Source organism: Rhipicephalus sanguineus, chromosome 3 (genome assembly GCF_013339695.2).
Source record: "Rhipicephalus sanguineus isolate Rsan-2018 chromosome 3, BIME_Rsan_1.4, whole genome shotgun sequence".
Classification (NCBI taxonomy): Eukaryota; Metazoa; Arthropoda; class Arachnida; order Ixodida; family Ixodidae; genus Rhipicephalus; species Rhipicephalus sanguineus.
This window is the reverse complement of record NC_051178.1, coordinates 132,795,006-132,816,865: the sequence shown is the minus strand read 5'-3', so window position 1 is coordinate 132,816,865 and position 21,860 is coordinate 132,795,006. Positions and strand designations below refer to the sequence as shown.

The 21,860-nt window shown below is 41.8% G+C and overlaps 1 protein-coding gene across 1 annotated transcript; it reads left to right on the top strand.

Annotated features, from left to right (window-relative positions):
- Nucleotides 1–114: 114 nt before the first annotated feature.
- Nucleotides 115–20,164, top strand: LOC119387168 (probable isocitrate dehydrogenase [NAD] subunit alpha, mitochondrial). Its single transcript, XM_037654479.2, is given in 11 exon segments — nucleotides 115–253; nucleotides 1,492–1,636; nucleotides 3,059–3,149; nucleotides 3,152–3,230; nucleotides 4,844–4,973; nucleotides 7,603–7,736; nucleotides 10,484–10,586; nucleotides 12,409–12,473; nucleotides 12,603–12,684; nucleotides 15,075–15,227; nucleotides 19,999–20,164. Coding segments are annotated over 11 exon segments (1,077 nt in total). The 5' UTR covers nucleotides 115–245; the 3' UTR covers nucleotides 20,086–20,164.
- Nucleotides 20,165–21,860: the final 1,696 nt, after the last annotated feature.

Below are 21,860 nucleotides of genomic sequence, written 5' to 3'. Positions count from 1 at the left end.
AATCAAAAGCCAATTAAATATGCTTTAAATAAGTGAAATTTATACAGTATTGCTACTGATATTGCTTTGAGCTATTGTATTGCACAGTAAGAGAAACTAGTTTGAATGTGTGTGTTGCTTGTAGTTACTTTTGTAGCCAAGCAAAAGCGCAACGTAAAACGGCAGGGGACGGCCAGTTTCTTTTTTAACTCGTGCTCTCGCAGTTCGCTAGCTTTCGCCGCGGAAGATGCCTGGTGTATTAAGAAATGTCTCGGTGAGTAACTCTTGGCTGCATACACACCTTCTCTTTACGGCGCCTCACACCGAATTGCAAGGAATGCAGCGGTAGCGACTTCAACTCATAACAAAAACTCTCTCATAGCCTCCTCTCGAGCCGGCTGACCTTATGGTGACTTTGTGACTTTTCTATGACATTTCTCCGCAATCGTTACTCTCTAGACATATTTCCGCGGTACATATAGAATAAGAAGCGCTTACAATTGCTCATCACTTATTGAATGCGCTGTGTTGCTCAATTGAAGACTCAAATACCTATGCCGATCATGTTTCCGCGGAGTGATGGAGCTGCTACGCGCACAAGCCGTTCGAGTTACAAGATTTTCTGCCTAGCCCCGCCCCAAGGTCAGCGACCTTCGCCACTTGACTACTGCTCCCAACTTTCCTGATGAGGCAGCGAACGGTGCTTGGGCGTTTACGTTACGACGTACCTAATCGGGACTTCTATTACTGTTGCGTCGGCCGGCGGTGATGATCGGATGTCTGCGATTCTCTGGAATAACTTCCCCTGAACTGCTGTGTCAGTGAAGGGCGTATTTTGCGAGCAAACACGACGAGTAGGTCGTGCACCTGGCATCCTATGCCAGAGCGAAAAGATTCAGTTGTTTTTTACGCACTAAATCGTTTGTCGTTACCCTTGAATTGCAGTGCGACTCTACACCATTCATTCCTTCTTTCTTTTTTTTCTTTAGAAACCATAGTGTGCTGTGGCACTGATCAGCCGTTACGGACAGCAGCGTTATTCCATGAGAAAATATACCTTCCCCGTGCCCTCTAAAGAAAAATGTTTACTTATTTCAACACCTTAATTTCCCGAATGTGTTATAGTGAAAAAAAATACGTGTCATTGGAAGCTAGTAGATGCAGTACTAATCACTGACGACAGATTTAAATGCAGGAGTTCTAAGAATGGTGACGAAGAAAGTGGGCTGGCGATCACGTTCTCTGGCCTCGGGTGAATGAATTGGAAAGCAAGTTAGTGTGACAAAAAGGGATTTCACTTTTATGGCAGTGATCAAGTACGACGTGACAAATAAGACTGCTCAATAAGAAGTTCATTTTTTCATCTGTGAATTATGAAAAAGATCTTGTGGAATAACAGTAAATGAGACAGGGAAGTATTACAGCATTTTGTTGCATGTGATTGAATAGACCTGCGGCGATGTTGAAATGGATGGAGACCTCACTGCTTTTACACAATTTAACACATTGCAGAGGACCTTGCTTCAGCGTACTCTGGGAGCAGCATCCGCAAAGAGGACACGCATCCACTGATGTTCGCACAGTGACACTTATTCCTGGAGACGGAATCGGTCCCGAAATCTCCAGTGCTGTGCAGGATATATTCAAAACCGCCGGTGTAAGTACTCTGATCTGAGCTAGGTTGTGTCTGTGTGTGAAATGAAGACGGAATGGGACACCACTCAAGTCTTGTCGCCAATCATTCTTCAGTGTTAGATTAACTATCACATTCACGTTAATTTTAGGGCCATTCAAACTAATGTCCAGCCCACTGTGTTTGGAAAGCATCCCGACATTTTGCCTTATCAGATTTTGGGAGCTGCTGCTTACTTGGTGACCTGAAAAGGCTGATGGCACCTCTAATTAGGGCAGATTTTTCGTAAGGGGTCCTTGTAGGTGGCATCTTCAGTTGTGAGCAGGTTTCATCTCAATAATCAATGTGGCATCCATTATTATGCAGGGAAATATGTCACTGCTAATATATCCTTTCGATGCTGTGTTACATTAGGAAAGTAAAGCAACACTTGGCTAGGCAGTTTTTATTTATTTATTTGATTATTGCAAGTACCTTGAGCAGGAACTAGGGCATTACTGCAGGAGGGGCAACTTGAAAATAAAAGGAGGAATGTTCACGAAACAAAATATATATGTACACGCATGAAGTAAAGATGACAATATGAGCTACTTACAAATGAAGGCGTATCAAAGAAAAATGGCAAGACATACACACGAAAAATATTAGTAAAAGAGGGCATAATCACATTAAAAAAAGAGAAAGGGTAGTGTATTGCTCATGGAAGGTAAGATACAAAAACGATTGGAACTCGGAGAATGTTTTACAACGAGATATATCCTTAAGACAGGGGCCTTAAACACGCGGCCCGTGGGACCTTTCGCTAGCGTCCCGGCCCGCAATTGACCGTGTTTGTCCCTCTTTTTTTTTTTCTTATTAAGTATGTTCATGAGCTACACAGGCGTGACTGCATTTTTTTTCGTGAGGCACCCCCTGCAGTCACCACGTGTTGATACATAACTGAAACAACAACTCTATATTTCAGAATGGCTGTTTGGAATTCAGTCATTTTGGAGGTCGATATTGATATGTTGTTGGAATCCCTGCGCCAAATGCCTGTCAGAAATTATCCTTATTTAGATATGGGCGAGGCCTTCTTTCAAATGGCAACGTTAGCTGACATTTTGCACAAAAACTACCCCCTCCTCCCTCGCTCTTACCTTCTTCACTGTCCAGGCCCTTACGGGACTAAATGTCATGGCTGCGGCCCGCTTGCTGAGGTTGGTTTGAGACCCCCGCCTTAGGATGTCTATTCCAGTGAATGGAAGTATGCGGGAAAAATGAATTACGAAAGACATCCGTATAACATCACATATCAAAGACTTTAAACTCATGATCACAATGCATAGAGACGAAGTGAGGAGGGAAAATGCACAAGTTCTCGTTTATTCCTGTGAGACCAGAGTAAATTAAGTGACACTTAGTTTACCTATCGGATGGGAGTAACAGTTTGCTCGTGCTTATCAGGTGCCAATCCAGTGGGAAACTGTGGACGTCACGCCAGTGAAGGGGCCAGATGGAAAGTTTGGCATCCCACAGAAGGCCATTGACTCGGTCAACAAAACAAGATTGGCCTCAAGGGTCCTCTGATGACGCCAATTGGCAAGGGCCATCGCTCTCTCAACCTCGCGCTGAGACAGTAAGTGGTGATGTTGTGTACTTTACAATAGCTATTTTGTGCTTGTCCACCGCAGTGGAGCAGTGGTTATGGTGCTCGGCTTCTGACCCGAAGGTCGCTGGTTCAACCCTAGCCGCAGCGGTCGCATTTTGATGGAGGTGAATTGCTAGAGGCCTGTGTACTGTGCGATGTCAGTGCACGTTGAAGAACACCAGATGGTCGAAATTTCCGAAGCCCTCCACTACGGCGTCTGTCATAATCATATCGTGGTTTTGGGACGTAAAACCCCAGATATTATTATATTATTATTTTGTGCTTGTTTTGAATTTTTCTTATCAGCATAAAAATATTTAGGACTTTTGTACTAAAGTGAGGTGCTGTGTCTTAGGTTGCTAGTAGGGAAAGGAAGGCTATTGCCAGTATTGTTCAAGAAGTTCTACCTGAAGAGCATTAAGTAAAGCTTTTGCAGTGCTAGTAAGCTACGCTTCTGGAATAGCTAAACAGATTTCAACAGAATCCAATGAGGTTAGTAAAGTGTCTATATACATAAAATAAATAAAGGGTACATACAATTATAAAGAAAGCAGAGATCCTAACTGGGTGAGTTTTAAAACTTAATTTTTTGCCTACACAGCCCAAGTACAAGAAAACTGGGCTTGTGCGAATATTCGAGCACTTCGAATATTCGAATATTACAGTATCCGAATTCGCTTCAATTCGAATTTTACTTATTGGAAATTTCGAAGTATGCGAAATGAACGAATAGGTGTATATTAGTCCGCATGTAACCCCCCTTGTAAAGGTGGTTTCACTGCAGTGCAGAGGTGCTCTACCGTGAATACACCTTTCCAGGAAAAATTCGCACTGCCGCGAAGCCTCACTTCAAGGTTAAATGAACATATTACCCTCACATCGATTCATTGTTTTTTAAGTTTAAAAGCTCGTTATACTGGCTTATATGCTCTAAGTATAGTAAATTTTAAAACTCAGCATATTTTACAGGTTATCACTCGCATTCTAGAGAAAGCATTCTAGCAAAAGTCAAATTCTGCTACTATTCAAAGTTGCTTCCACTTCCTTTGAACCAAAAAGAATGTCATTTGTGCATGCCTTGTTTCAGTTTTTAAAAAAAATATTTATGCAGGTTAGTTGGATCATGACAAACATGCTCATTTTTCTTTATAATATGTGATATATACTGTTCGAATTCGATTCGAAATTATTCGACCAAATCACTATTCGGTTCGAATGTGCCTCGAACCTAAAATTTACTATTCACACATGCCTAAAGAAAACTCTGAAATTTATGTTCTGAGGTGAAAGACTCAAAGACGATGACACACATGGGAGAGAGGCATGTACTCATAGAAGACTCCACTTTGAACAAAATTTGTCTAAAGAGACAGACACTGTGTACATGAGGCACTTTTTCATCAGCGCACAGTTGCATCTTTTCTTGTCTCATTTTTTAACACTACATTGCCGTAAACATGACCAGAAACTGAGCCTTGACGTAACATAATAACAGGTGAAAGGACTGGCCACATTGTGTTAATATCTACAGTTTGCTTCTGTCATTTTCATGGCTGTTGGTATGCATCATGGTTTTATGCTGTGTTCACACACCTTTTCAGGGCATTTAGTCTTTATGCAAATGTGAGACCATGCCGTTCACTGGAGGGCTTCGAGACGCCATACAAGGATGTGGACGTTGTGACGATCCGTGAAAACACAGAGGGAGAATACAGTGGCATTGAACACGAGGTGAGTTGTCTTGGGACATTCCTGCTCACTTCTTGTTTTAGGTGCTATATATTTGTACAAAATGATGGAGCAGACACTTAATCTACTTTTATTTGCCTTTCCCATAACAAGGGTACGAAGTTGGAGATTTGTTGAGTACAACAGCAACACTGTACAATGCTGAATGCAACATCTTATGTATGTTAAACATATCCAGTTCACTGTGATTTATAGAGACATACTCCTTATGGACATGAAAGGAGGCTCTTGAATCCATCTGATATGGTAGATACGCAGAAAAAACCAGTGCGAATTAAGCCTTCCTTCTAGGAATTTCTAACCCTGCTTTTCACCGTGAATTCATCAAAAGAATCGGCAATATCACTTGGAGGCAACGATAATTCAGCGTAACGTCTACCTACCCTTTGACACGAATACCCCGCACCACCCCACCCTTTATTTTTCGCTGACTGCTTCCTTTTGACTCACCCAATTCTGTACGCCCCCCTCCTTTCTGCCCCGCTGGCTCCCCTGCTTTCGCAATAGCCCTTTTCTCCTGTTTTGTTTGATTTGGAGGAGAGGGCACAAAGCGCACACACACACGCATGCTAAGGAAAGCAGTTGCAGCCTTGAAGAAGACAAGTCTGCTTGTCGAGACGTCGGCTCCAGCGACACCCCGTGTTCACGAATTTTTCATCTCTTTAAGCATCCATCTTCCCCTGAACTTCTGCCTTTCTTTAGATTTCTTTATGTACATGTTGTACATGCCCTTCAATCTTTTTTGAATCGTCTATATTCCCTCCAATAGCATGCCTCACTGGCACGATGAATAAATACCCTAACAAGTAAATAGATGAATGAATGAATGAATGAATGAATGAACTTTGAGTTTCACGTTGTAAATGGTTCTCTCAGTAATGGCACAGTACTACTAGTACGTACAGAGAATATATTGGGATTGCTTCAGGGGCCCACCGAGCAACACTGGTTTATTTCAGTTTTAACGCGACAGCGTTAAAGAGCTTGTTCCGCAGAAAATTCCAGTGTTGGCTTCGGTGTTGGTGTCGTTGGTTGCGAGCGAAAAATCATCATCTTGTATAAAATAAATAATAAAAAAAATCTTAGGTTCGAGTGAGAATCGAACCCTGGCTGTCTGCGTGGCAAGCAGGTGTTCTACCACAGAGCCACTCCATTGCTTGGAACTGCACTGAAATTAACTTTAATGCTTCACAAACATACGCGTCCTGTGTACAGGTGTCGCAGTACGAGATGTAATATCTCAGTAAAACGAGGTACAAGCGTATATTGCCATCGGGCGTCACACCATGTGAACTGCATAACGTGTTGGTGGATTAAAGCCGGTCACCCATTACAAAAGGCACACACATTACTGCCCATATTCCCTTACGAACACGTAGTGAGTGCACCGCAACTTCGAAAAAGCATCACACGCGTAATTGCTGCTGTTTTAAAGCATGCCACCCATTACAGAAGGCATACACATTAGTGCACGCATTCTCTTACACACACGTAATGGGTACACTGTTGTCATAAAAGTGCTGTTGAAGAGGGCGGTAACTTTTATCTTTACTATAGGTATGTCGAGTGTGTGTGCGTGTGTGTGCGAGTGTATGAGACCGGGCGACTGAACATAATGACAAGCGAAACAGAGCACGATGAGGATGGGGCCGGATATCGCTATCGCGTTCAACTGTTAAAGGCGAAGCTTAAGCGTCCCCCAATTTTTTTGTCGTAATTTACTGTGGACGTAGGAATGGGAACAGGTTTGCTAATGTGGCTGCTGCTTTGTTAAGTGGAATAGCAACAGAGGCACAATTCGTAAATCTTGAGCACTGTGAAAAAAATTGTGGCACAAAATGAAAAATGTACTTAAACACAGTACAAGTGTTTTCCTGCAAATTCCATCTTTGTTCTTCCTTCTGTGCGATTGTGTTTTCAGAGCTTGAACGGGCTCTATTCACCATGCACCAACTAGCCCAAGGGCATGTATACTACTAGATAGGAAAATAAGTTGACTTGGGCACATATTTCAAAGAAAGATGACACACAATAAGGACATCGCACTGGGGAAAGACACGACACATGCGCAAACTTGCAACTCTTTGTTCACATCGAACGTGAGGCAATGTAAAGCGCAAAGAGGGCGAAGCCAGCGAGAAGGGACCGCACATGCACACATAAGAATGCAAGAGCAAGGAATTATTAATGTTTAACACATTAAATCTCAAAAAGCACTTTCATTTTTTATAAATATTGACTGAGGGGCTGCTTATGCAGTCAATCCTGCTTCTTTTGATGTGGAATGCCTCGATCAGTTCCCGAGACACGTGCTTTAGTGCCATTCCATTTCTTTTTATTGATTCTTATGTGTGCATGTGCGGTCCCTCCTCTCTGGCTTTGCCCTCTTTGTGCTATATATTCATTCGCATTCGACGTGAACGAATAGATCCTAGTTTCTGAATCTTTCATCTCTCTCCCCTGTGTGATGCCCTTCTTGTGCATAGCCTTTCTCTGAAACAATGCACCGGCTGGCCTCCCAGCTTGTATTATTCGACACACGTGCCTCCCGCATCTCTCCTCCCAAATATGGATTCTTACTTACTTTGGCCTTTGCCTCGATGTGGTGCAGATTGTACCGGGAGTGGTGCAGAGTATCAAGCTGATCACCGAGCCTGCATCAAGAAACATCGCCAACTATGCATTCGAGTATGCCAAAGCGAATAACCGAAGCATGGTTACCGCTGTGCACAAGGCCAACATCATGTGAGCATTGCTTTACTTTTGCAGTCTGTTCATCAGTGTAGAACCGCAGGATCAACAAAAATTCAGCTGCATTTGCGTAATTGCTCTAGCTGCTGCATACTAAGCATAGTCTTCAACTGTAGCTTACAAAGAGAAATGTGTGAGGGAGCACATCGGTTAACAGCATGCAGTTGTCTTCTGGCTGAATAGATATGTGGATTTCAGGGCAAATGAACTTATTTCATCTGCTAAAAAAGAGAGAGCGAGTGCTTGTATTAGAGTCCAGTACAGTGGCTGTCATGGGCATAGGTCGGCAAAAAAATTGGAGCTCACTCAGACTCACTCAAGAAATATATTTCGTGCTTATGGCTCACTCACACTCAGACTCACCAATGTTTTCCCCACCTGGACTCGCTTGGACTCAGTCTCACTTAAATTTTCTTCAACCGGACTCACTCGGACTCAAACTCACCAAAATATTACTCACCCGGACTCACTCAGACTCAGGCTCACGGCCAGGTCTGAGCCTGAGTGAGTCTACACATGAGTGAGTTTGCCGACCTATGGTCATGGGTGAAAAATGTAAAAAAGGTTATCGTGGGTCACAAATTTTGTTATTTCATCACTGTGTCCATGAATAGATTTCGCACACAATTTTGTTCTCTGCAGTAATGCGACATCACCATATCCAGAATTAAATGTGTGCATAGGCCCATCTCCATGAATTAGGCACCACATCTTTGTAGTGCTGCGAATGTACCATTTTGTATATTGTATGCTTTGTCACATTAGGCACATTAACACCACTGAACAATATGGACATCACTGCCACTTCCCATTAGAATGTAACCCCCACGTGTTCCTAATATATTAGTTCTTTGAGGTTTAATTTTCAGGGGGGCAGACTCACCTTAGACATATTTTTTTTTATTTCTCCATCAGTTTTGATGAATCTGCCCTAGTTTGTGCAGCTTTTTTGGCAGATTTCAGATATTTATAATTACCAACTTTTGCTGTAACTTACTTTGTTCCTGAGATAACTAAAGTTCACCCCCGTATTGTTTAAAGCCATGATAGAACAAAAAGTGTTTAAATAAGGATGATATTTAAAAAATTGTTACATTAATTAATCATTAAAGATTGAAATATAGCTAGCAATTCAATTATGGGGGGGGGGGGGAAGAGATTATTAATAATTTCACAGCAGAATGAACTTTGCACTTTTGAAAAGCACTTGCATTTCAGTTACAATTATGACTACTATTATAATTAATTAAAAAGGTTCGTGCTAAAGAATTCTGCTCCCATACTTGAATTCTCTACACAGTTATGTTTCCAGTGCGCAAAGAATTATTGTTGTATGTGCCCTAGATGCCAAGATATATAGGCCTCGATATTGAATTGTCATAAATTTACATTTTGAGAAAAGGTTGAGAAACAGATAGCACACTTTAAAAATAGCAATTAGAATGTGCATAATTTGCAATGTGGATGCCAGTAGAGAGAAATATAAATGTGACTGCTGCTTAGCGTTGTAGTAGCCCTTATTTAATGCCAGCTCGACACTCTTTGTTGCGGCATTCTTGAGAGTAGACTCGGCTGCTTGGTGCCTGCGCTTCGCACTCACCCATCTGATGCTTGGGAGGCTGGGTTTTGGATTGAGTTCCACCAAGATGCACGAGGTTCTCACGATTTCCACGAGGTTCTCAAATTGGCACAATTGAACTTTATTACTGCATTGGCATCTGCACTTTCAACCATAAATAGTGAAGCATGCTGTTCCTTGGATGCCAAAGCCCGAATAAGTGAATGAAGGCTTTCATTTATGCCGTTGACGCATTTCTAGATGCTGTTGTTTTGACAAGGTGCTCATAAATTGGTAGCAGAGCTTTGGACAGAGGTGCTGGCGAATTATAAAGATGCCTCTATGTAGGCTCCCCATTTTTAGCAGCTGCTGCATTTTGGCAGCGCCAAGAATCTGGGCAGTCAAAATGACATTGCAAAAAATTACCACTTCCGGGAGTGGGAAAATTTGCAGACAGGTAAAAAAAATGCTTGCAGAAACCAAGAATGTCATTTTTCAAAAAAATGGATATGAATCCCAAGGACCAGTCTGCCCCTTTAACCAGTGACAAATATTTTTTTCTGTCGGGGAAATGATGAGTCTCCGTGACGAATTAAAACAATAACCGAAATTTGAGTAAAAGAGAATGTATACTAAGTGACCTGTTGTTTCACAATTCGGCCACTTCTTCTGCCATGACCCAAATATTTATAGATGTTTAAGTTTCTTTTATCATGTGCGAGACTTCATTTCAAGAAATGCATAAGGAAGCAAAGACAATTGACGATGCTGACCTATAGCAAAGTGCACCACTGCAGATCCCATACTGCTGCATTTTGAAGCTTTGTAGGTCACGACCAAAAAGTCTTCGAATCTCTTTCTTCTTTTTATTTTATGGTTATGTTTAGGCACATGGTGTTATTCGCAAATAAATGTGAGGAAACATTTGAACATGAAGCAACTTTTTAATTACACAGCTGAGCAACATAAATTTACATTTGTAAGAAGGTTAATGCATTCTGTGTCAAGCTCAGCAGCGAGAAAAAATATAGCGGCAATTGTTTTCACTATCTTCTATGTGTTTGTTTGTGCACAGTGTTAGACAATATTAACAGTGGTTAGGCCTTTTGTTGTTGGTATGTCAGACCAATAATTGGCGAATAAACATGTTTGTTCCTTTTCTGTCTCCCTTGTGTCCATGCAGGCGGATGTCTGATGGCCTTTTCCTACACTGTTGTCGAGAAGCTGCTGAGAAAAACCCTTCCATCAAGTACAACGAGATGTACCTCGACACACTGTGCCTCAATGTGAGTCGCATGCTTCCAGTGATACTATTTCTGTTAGCTTTGTTTCACTTGGAAAAAAAAAAAGCAACACTGCAACTGGCGAAGCTGTAGTATCTTTAACAGCAGCTGTACAAATTCACCTGTGGTTAAAGAAATACCTTTCAGAAAACATTGGCCTCAAATTCATTGCTTTATTGGACAGCTGTAAACCAGTAATTACACTGTGGGACCTCATTTTATTCGGAGTGCATCAAATAATTCAGTTGCCTTTTATTGTGACCAGTTCAAAATATGCACCAAGTCCAGTCGATATTTTGATATGGAGAAGGAGACTCATGACACCATCGAAACCTGTTGTGGTGGTCTTTTGATATTAGTAGTTGCCATTCACAATTCAAAGCACTATAGACGGTTTTGCGATTGCGATAGTAGCAGCAAGCGTTCTACCCCAAGAGACTTCCGTTCACTTCATTTATCATTTTTTAACACAGACACAGAAACCGTGTTTTTTAAAGGGACCGACAACCGCTCAGAATACAGATTGAGATAACCCCACTGATGGAAGGATTGTCTATTGTATTGTCTGAAAGGAACACTGTTTTTCTCATTAAACACAGATTTATATTTTTACTTCTTCACTCAAAATTACTTTTGACGCCTCTGGCAGCAAAAAAGTGAACATGCGCATGTACCTATTACGTGACCTTTTACTGGTGTACGCTATAATTGTCTCTATATTATCGTTGAAATACAGCACACTTTTTATTGTAATTTTTTCTAACGTAAAACGTGCAGATATGCATTCGTTTGCACTGAGCAGAGCAGTGGCGCTGCCTTCGCTTGATGTATGACCCAATGGTCATGAGCGGCAGCATGAACGTTGTTAGCTGAGGGCCTAGCGGCACCTGTCGACATGTTGGAAAAGTACGAAGAGCATACATTACCTCCGGCGACGCGTTGTCCAAACTAATCGCGGAGGCCATGAGCGCCTAGCTCACGAGGCGGTAAAGAGATCTATCATGACGACGAGCGTTCAGAAAACTTATTCTACCTGCTTTTTATATTCCAAAATGGTCGGAAATGTCAATATGAAAGTGGTTAACCACAGTTTCACCCACTCCTGTGAAAGCAACACCTTGAGCATAATGTGAGGAAGGCTATCTGCATCGCTATCGCTTCACAGCATTGCTGGAGGACATCTACGTACAGTTCAGGGGCTTTTCAGATCGAGAAATACTGGTAATAAAATAACCACGCACTTTTGGGGTTAACCGCTGCAGCTACAAACATGACGAAGGTTGAGCTTTCTAATGCGCTGTAAAAAACTGGATTGAGAAAAATTGGTTGTCAGTCCCTTTAAGTTGTAAGGAAAGTCTCTTTTTACATTTTTGGATAAAATGAGGGCGCATAAAACTCGAAAGTACCTCTTATGACCTTGTGTATAGCTTAGAAGAATATTTATTTGAGATATTTGGCTATACACACAGATAAGTGTTGAAAGTCTGCGGGCTACTCGCCAAGGCTTTTCTTCCCCGCCAATGCTAATATACTACGTCGCTGGACAAAACTGGAAGCCGTCCAGGCGCTGTGTTTGTAAACACTGAAACCGTCTATACAGCTATGCTGTCGAGAGCAAGGCCGTTTCAGTGCACTACAAGACAAGTGGAGACAGGGTGTCCTCCTAAGTTTTCCTGAGTTCATTGTATAACACACTGTCAGTGTGTTTGGCATACCTTTTATGTCTCTTGTTTTTACTACTTCATGTGTATGTTACTTGTGTAAGAAGCAAACACGGGCATCTACTATAATTTTATTCGCATTTACACGTTTTATAAATTTGCAGATGGTTCAGGATCCATCCAAGTTTGATGTTCTTGTGATGCCTAACCTTTATGGCGACATCCTTAGGTAAGTGTAGGCATCAGCACACAGCCAGGTCATGATGCCTGTCCACAGCCAGTTCTGCATGCTTCCACATATATCGTATATAATCACACTGAGTGGATGACTACAGGCGTACTGCATTCTTTTTTGCAGTGATTTGTGCGCTGGTCTTGTTGGAGGACTCGGAGTGACACCGAGTGGGAACATCGGCTATGATGGGGCTATCTTTGAATCGGTGAGCCTTTTTGTGTGGAGCATTTATGATGACTCATATTTTTTTTTTCATACATAGAGCAGTGCAGTTTGGTTTAATTTTGACTGACAATAACTCCACGGATCGCAACCCAAGCTCTACTTCATGAAAGGATAAATAACGTAAAAATTGTTGATGTAATCTAGACTCGTGTCTACCTCTAACTGCCACATAACAAATGGTATACATGACCCTTTAACCCTTTCCCTTCAATTTCCTTGCTGAAAATGATAGAAAAATACAGAATTTTAAAAAATGTTGGCTATCTGGTCCTACTGGGCTCACATCAGTGACAATTTGTTGTGCAAGAAACACACACACAAAAGAAGACATGAAACGATACCCAAGCGCTAACTGTACCAACAAAAGTTTATTATCCATCTTCATACTGCTGCCCGTCACAGTCACTCATGCGCACTTCGCTATCTTAAAATATTTAATTTGCCTGATCAATTCTGTGTGTCTTAAGATGACTAAATAATTAATAAAAACAATTTTATTTGTAAGCATGATAGAAAATATACTTTTTAACAATTGGGACAGAATATCAGCTTCACTGCACAACAGAGACTCCTTCATGATCATCTATAGATTTGGGTATATTAAATTACCCTGTATATAATCCGAAAACAAAGTTTGCAAATGTCAGTGGGTGCTGTTGGGATGCTTTTCCTGATGCTTTGCATCCTTACAATTTGTCCAAGTGTACATTGCTGGGTGTTATGCCTTATGGATGGCAGTACAGGAGATTGTGAGTGCCAGACACCAAAAATTGGTGGTTTATACAGACTCTCCGGGTGCTCTCGGGACTCCTAATGTACTTTCTCAGTAAAAGCCTATTACTGGCGGTATCTTATTCACTATCACACCCAAGCGAAGGTCAGACAATACACTTCTGCTGGGTTCCTAGTCACGTTGGGATCTACAGAAACGGAAGGTGCGGATAAGCATGCAACAGCAGTGAAATATCTCAATATTTAAAATGTAAATGTACCCGTTAGGTTTATAATTCAAGCTGTTCATAAGGTACTGACCTGTAACTGGCAGTGTGAATGGAAATTAAAAGGGGACACTAAACTGCAACTCATCAAACCTGTCTTGGGTGAATGGAAGAGATGCTACCATCAAGAAGGATTCATCGGAGTAATTCTTTGTCGACTTCGAATAGGCCACACTCACATCGCACATAATTACTTATTAACAGAGGAGGAGGAACAGGCAGGATGTGAAAAATGTCATGAACCACCAGCAGTGTTGCACATTTTGATTACTATGTGTCCATATCTGGAAGCACATAGACAAAAACACTTCAGTGTGTTGTGTAAGTTACACATGTCACTTCACCCCATGTTTATTTTAGATGATGTGCTGCTACCTCTGACCGACGTAATAAGTTTTTTGAACATGATAGATTTTTGAAATGAGTTTTAAGCACTGCATCGTAAGCTGCATTTAGTAAATATTTTTTTTCACACCCTGTCTGGTACAGCGTAGGCTCAGATGCTCTTGCACCATTAAACCTCACTTGACTAACTTTGCATTTTATCCAAAATTGATAAATAAAACCCAATCATCAATATGTAATGATGTAAGTGTGTTGTATACATCTAGGTTAAGCACAATCGGATTTTTGTCTTTTCTCCAAAAGGAGGATGCCAACAGACTGTTTAACTCACAATTCCTTTCAGTGAGGTGACAGAGTGTGGTTATCTTTATTGCTTGGAACGTGCTTTGGTCTTCAAAAGGCATGAGGCATTTAGACCATCGTACACCTAGAGACTTGTCGCTTCATTCATCTTAAAACGCCAAAGAATGGCCAGAGAAGGTGCTGCACAATTGTGCTTCTGGACATATACATGATGAAATCTAAGCTTTTTCTTTATAATATCAATCAAGAGATAGCCCACATGCTTTTGTAATAAAGCTGGCTGTTCTGCTTCGCCTGATTGTTCTGCTTCGCCTCTCTCCCTCTCTTTCTCACGTTACTTTTCTTTTTCTTTTTTGAAGTCGGGGGGTTTGGAGGGCATTTCTAAGTCATATCAGTGCTGTATTCATAACTTGTATTTTACAGATTATTTTGTTCTATTCTGACATCCATGAGGCCAGGCTAGGCTACTCTATACATATAATAAATTTGTGAATAAGCAGAGACAGTACCGACATCATTTAAAAAACCAAGTTATCGGAAGCTTTAAGTTTTAGAAAGAGAAACTTACTTCTTTGTTTTTTCAGTGTGCTTGTAGAAAAGGCCCACTCATTTCGTTGGTTTTATTTTTAACACTACCATATTTAGGCAACAATTACATTCCGTTCAGTTGGAAAGAAGGTTTTCAACGTTACTCAAGCAATGCATGCTTCTTGATGGTTTACAGGTCCACGGAACAGCACCAGACATTGCTGGCCAGAACAAGGCAAACCCAACTGCACTTCTGCTCAGCGCCGTCATGATGCTGCGCCACATGAAGCTCACAAACTTTGCCGATGTCATCGAGACTGCCTGCTTCGACACAATCCGAGAAGGAAAGGTGAGAGTTAGATGAGCCATGCTTTGCAAAAGCAGAGTTACTCGTAGACTTGCAATTCCCAAATCCGAGGGTGCAGTATAAGCTGCACCAGTTGCTCCAAAGTGCTAAATTAGTGAACTGCTGCGCCAGGCTGTTCCAATCCTCAGAAATGCTCTCGAATTGCACCTGTACTGCTCCAAAATGTTAAATACAACCACCAAAGATTCATGTTCAGGCAACTTTAGAGGGAAGTGGCCGCTAAGGTTTCGTTAATTTCATCTTCAGGACATTGGAAGTCGCTTCAGTCATCAAGCGCTGCACGTTATTCCAGCCAGCATATCTCCGCATTCAGGTGCAGTTATGAACAACTGCATTAGTACTTCCATATTTTGCTGAGGACTTATGGATCGTATATCTGCATATATATCTATCCTGTTACGAATCAGTTCTGCGGAGTCCCGCAAGGTGGCGGAAGGGTTACGAAAGGGACATTGACTACCACCGAATTGTAGCACAAAGCCACAAGGAAATCCATATGGATTTCTTAGGAAGAAAACTTCTTGGTTACCGAAAAATGATGAATATCTTGTGGCTTCATGCTACAAATGGGTGGTTGTCAATTTCCCTTTAATATATTTATTGTGTGAGACACAAGCGCATGCACAATCGTTTGTAGCTACGGGGACAGTAAACTAAGTGAGCTTTGGTTTGCTCACCCATGCAATCAGAAAACATCTTGGTCTTCCTAAGTGACTTTTCACGAAAAATCTTTTAATAGTAATAATTCAAATAGTCCAATATGTTTACTTGCGTGCATTTGCTCATGGCAACATGAGTAGTCATGTAAAATGTAAATATGGGAGCTTTGGATGGACTATGCATTGCCTGTGGCGAACACCATAGCAGCGTCCACTATCACATAAATGAGTCTGAGAACATTTCGTCTAAAGTTATTTGAAGTGCCTGTGTTGCAAGAATGTCACTGGTCTGGTTTTGTGCTTGCAAAACTCACTTTAAGCATACTACTGAAGGCCTTGTTGTAAACCTTTTGACTGCGCAGTAGCCATGACATGTGTGTGTTGTTAAGCCATAAAACTGAGATGCTTAATTGTGAGAATGGAAAACAGTGAGGTATGTGCACATATTTGTACCAATAGAGAGTGATATGTGCAAGAGTGCTCATACAGTAAACATGACTGGATGCATTGCATACCATGAGTGACCACTTTAAAGGGACACTAAAGGCAAATAACAATTTATGTCAGAGTGAAAGCCCAATGTATGACAACTTCTAAAACGGCAATATTATCAACAGCAGTGCCCTACTTACCGAGAAATTAAGCTAAATGTATCACATGATGAGCGCCACGAGTGGGACATTTTCGAAGTGATCCTGATGACGTATGGAAGTCGGCCTACAATAAATCACTAGTAATCAAACTAGCAGCAGTAAAAAAAGAACATTCCGTGCACCAAAAGACGTAATAAAATGCTGTTTGTTCCCTTCCGCTTGATTCATGGAAAACAAAACCTCCGTGGCGTTGCCATGGGGAACAGCGCGCGTGGTTCAAAGGTTCCGTTTTCGCCGAACTGCGCCTCGCCCGTCTCAGTGGGAGTTTCGGGATTGCGTACTGCCGTGCGTGTTTTGCGCGCTCGTGAAAGTCGCTCTGACAGAAAGTTCGACAAAATGCCGCATGCGTGTGATATTGCCGGATGCCCGAATGGTGCACAACGCCAGTGCTGCAGCAAGGAAACCGGTGTGTCTTTTCACTGGGTGCCGCGGAATGAACCCTTCCGCTCGAAGTGGTTTAGTGTCATGCCATTGCGCCAGTGTGCTAAACAGTCAAAACCTCTGCGTGTGTGCTCGCTGCACTTTCGTACTGAGGATTACGAGACCAACCGCAACTTGGTGAAGGCTTTGAATGTGCCCATCCGAGCAAGTCTTTGCCGCAGCGCCATTGTTGCTACTGTGGGTCCCGCTACTTCCGCTCGGCTGCTACTAGTGTCGGCGGCCGCGCAGTAAAAGCGGGCAACGTCGGGCACGGCAGCAGTGACGTATGAAAGTCGTATTTTCAGGCGGGAGATTTGAAGCGCGCTAACGCGATGCGGACCACTAAAAACGTGATTTTATTTCAAAATAAGCACTTCCTTGGCACAAAAGCAGCACTACGAGGTTTCTGGACCGCTATTTCAACAATCAACGTCGACTTAATATTTGCCTTTAGTGTCCCTTTAATCTTGGGTAGTAACTCATGCATTGGCAATGGCGATAAAAGGACTCACTGCAATGGGTCGTTCCCCTTGTTAATGTCAAAGCTTTCTGCATTAGACACACCTATCGGTAAGCAGCTCACTTGTAAATTTACAAATCATTACTATTGGTCAAAAACACAGCGGTTTACAAAGCATTTTTAGGCAACTTTCATCATTCAGATTTTCAGATGAATGCCTCCATCATTTGAAGAAATCATCGAGCCAAACAGGAATGGAGCTGCATGTTTACTATCACACCAATGTTGCATGGTCCTTGCCGATTCCCGATATGCAGAGATAGTTCTACCGTATGCCGGAACTATAGCGGAGGGCCTGAGCGTGACACAGGAAAAGAAAAAAAAAAGCAAGGAAACGTGACTGCGTACGCTGTACAATTTAACCAGAATCTCATTTTGTGCTTGGGAATCAAAGTTAGAAGCAGTCGAAGGAAAAAGGGAATTTCGTATAATGTAACTCTCTCGCTCCTTTATGTGCTAAAATACAAAAGGTTTCTCTCTGTTTCAGATATCTGCCACTGCAGTGATACCCAAAACACTGCTTGAGCTATTGGTTAGTTCGAAACACTAGACCAGTGATTCTCAAATGAGGTTCTGGGTTAAGCAGAGACCCATTTGAATAAAAACCACGTAGTTCACAGTGCATGCTGTGTTGTGACCTCCCCACTATATGGCTTATGCCACGGGCATAGGGACGACACTTACAGCAGGGGCGTAGCCAGAAATTTTTTTCGGGGGGTGTTCAACCATACTTTATGTATGTTCGTGCGTGCGTTTGTATGTGTGCGTGTATATATATGCAAGCAAAACTGAAAAATTTCGGGGGGGTTTGAACCCCCCCAACCCCCCCCTTGGCTACGCCCCTGGCTTACAGCATCATGGTCAGTGCAAGAATAACGACGTTTATTGAGCCACAACTTATAAAGGCACGAGCGAGCGCAATGAACATACTGCGCATCACTGATGCGCATCCGCGCCGATTCAATCAGTACACGTGTCCGATACATCCTCTCTCGTGGAACAACCAAATTAAACACTAGATAACTACAAACATTCACCACAGCTTATGGCACTTGACTAAAGTTTTTGTCATAGCATAATCGTTGTGGGGGCCGGGTGGTACGAGTCGACCTTCTCGGAGCTGGCGGCAATGAGATGCCCGGCGAAGAATCGCAGCCGCTTGATCTCTGGGGTGACGTCATCGAGGAACATCACTTCTTTCATCCCAAACCTGCATTTTTTCCCTCACTGAAAGGGGTCCCTCATCTATTCCACCGGTTCACAGGGGTCCCCGAAAATTCATGGCTGAGAAGCACTGCACTGGACCTTTAGATATCGAGATTTTCGCCATAAGTCACTAGAAAGCTGAACATGGCAGTTTTAAGAACACTACAGGAGTTAGACCACAAAAAGGGAGTACAGGTGTAACAATTGCAATTAATTACTTTGATGAGCTCCTCTAGGTTGGGAGTGTTCTGTGACAAATTCAAAATTTGCTTGCTCCAATTAGGTCCTCGCCCTCCTCACCCCAATCACACTGCTGCATATTCAAAATGTTCTGTTCCAAAACAAAGATTTTCCTGCTCTGCATGTCTAGCTGTTGAAAATCTCTTGAGATTGCTCAAGGACTTCTCTAGTGCACTAACCAAAGCAAAGGTAATGTTGGCAAAACCTGAGCTGAGTTCACGCTAGTGCATGGCATGACAAATTATCCACGTTGCACGCAACTTGTGATAGTTTATGAACTAATAAGAAATGCGAACAAGACAATGGTTCACAGGATGACTGAGACTTGGAAGTAAAGAACAACTCCTAACACAAAAGCATCTCTTATTCAACTACATATTGCTGGATGAAAAAAACAGGATATATGTTGCTGATAACTGCCATATGACGTCTATTAGAAAAAACATGGGTTTTTATCATTGGTATTTTAATTATCTGAAGTTGATTAAAATTTCAGGTAACAGAACTCTGAGCACATTTGGTGGTACCTTCTTCAAGTACATTCAAGCGCTAACTTAAGATTTCATCTTTGGCCTTCAAATCGCTGCAGTAGGATGCATTTTGTAACTCTCGTGGCAACCGTTTCTTTGCAGCCTATGTTCCCTGCACATATATCCGCTTTTTGTTGCATTGAAATTGACTGTTTTAGGTTGTTCCTTTCTTGGTGTTTGTTAAAAACTCACACTGAATACAAATTTTCTATTAAACACCTTGTGTGGTACTGTTTGTGTTTGAATTCAGTAAAAAAAAAAACACAGGCTTCGACTGACAGGAGTAGCGCCCTTGCTGATAGTGTGTCAGTAATCATAAGGTTTTATGGGCTTAATGTTTTTAAGAAATACATTAACGGCCTAGTTTTTACTGAGATGTTGTCTTGAATGCTTGTAAAGTCACATAATTGTGGTTGTCTGTACCCATTCATCCCACTCATTTATGCATCTGCAAAACAATAACTCCCGTTGTCAGAACAGCTGTTCCTAACTTTCTATGGCTTCTCCTCCTTTCTTTTGCCGCAGTATCTCACCGCTGATCTCGGAGGCAACGCCACGTGTTCAGACTTCACATCGGAAATTTGTTCCAAGGTTGTTGCTGCCAAGAAGTAGCCATTGTAGCAGGGTCTACACCATCACCGGCCACGAGAAAAAGACAGTCTTTCATAACGACACTTTAGCTATGTAGAAAGAACACAGTAGAAATGCAATTTCTCTGTTTTATTGTTGAAAATGCTTCGAGAAACCCATTTTTTTGCGAAGTTGATTGAGCAACGTCGTGCTGCAGTTTTTAGGCGCAAATGGAACAAGTAGCTAGCTACGACGTTTGGCTAGTTTATGACATTTCAGCGAAATGCCCGGTTTGGTACATATATTCGAAATCACTTCCCGGTGTGGTACGTTTGTGACTTGACTTTAGTAGCACAGCCAGCTGCTTGGAACTTGCATAGACTTTCAGGTATGCATGGCCTGCAGTGTGAGCTGATTGTCTTGAGCCAAAAGAGGTGAATGTGACGAAAGCGACATTCAGACAGGCATATTTTGCAACTGTTTATATCGATCTTGTGCTGTTGAATGTGCTGATGAGGTGGCCACGAGAAATGTCATAACTTCCGCAAAGGCCATTTCAGACATGGCATTCTCAGTAGGTTACGTCGTTATGGATTCTGAAGAGCGTCACAAATTCATTAGGTATGACAACACGTAGTGTCATGTTTCTTCTCCCCTATTAAGCCTTGCTCACTGAGTGCACATTGCACAATTAAATAAACAGTTTACTCCATGATGCATGCAAATCTCAGTAATTCATACGTACACAAGACACAAGAGAAATAGGCAAAAAGGAAACGCAATTCATACGTAAAAGAGAAGAATGAAGGTGTATACGTAAAAGAGAATGAAGATGTATAAGGGAGTTCTCATGCCATTCGGAAGTCTGGCATTCGTTTCACCACTCTCTGAAATCCATCCAAGACTTTTCAAACACTTCACAATAGCTGGTACGATTGCTGTGCTATGCTCGAGCATTTTCAGATGTATCACTACATCTGAGCTCGGTACACTTTCAGTCTTTACTATATCCGATGCACTTTTCTGTATATGTGCCAGCTGCACTGGTGCCAGCGTTCGGTGGCACATTCTATGTTTTCATTTAAGTAACCCATGAGGCTACATTGTATGAAGTTCAGACTTTGGTAAAGACATAATATGAGACACTGTGACTGAGCAAATTTTTTTTAGGTGACAACGTGTAGCATTTGTTAGCACATTTTTGTGCAATAAGCATCTCAAATGAATGCACACCTGTTGGAATTGTAAAAGAGAGTCCTCCGAGTATTTTTGTGCAGTGAGATATCTTCTGGTCTAGTGCAGTAGTCAATGTATCAAATGCAATGATTAATTTGCAATGGTTGTTACTTTATTCTTTGTTAGTAGGTGTTCTTGAACTGGGCTATATAGTGTGCTGTTATATTGTTGTCTCGGGCATTCTGAGTGATTAGCATTTCTCGTTCACCCAGTTTCTTACAGTATTTTGCATCTTGCAAAGAAAATTAGAAAAGGCTTTACTTCCTTGATGGTTGTCAATTTTTGGATCTATGGTCAGATTCAATCTGGAATCCCCTACTAGGCATGCCTCGTACTCAGGATGTGGTTTTGGCCTGTAAAATAGCAGAATTCATTTGTGTAATCTTCAGTAATTTTGTTGGTTAAATATGTAATTGTGTTGGCATTTAATTAACGAATTTGCAATATCGCCATTACTTTGTGCAATGAGATTATGATAACAGTTAAGTGTTAATCTGGGCAAGTATTTAATATTCAATACCTTAAGACATTTTTAAGCATGCTTTATTGGAGGAAGCTAATACATCTGCTGGTGGCCCGAT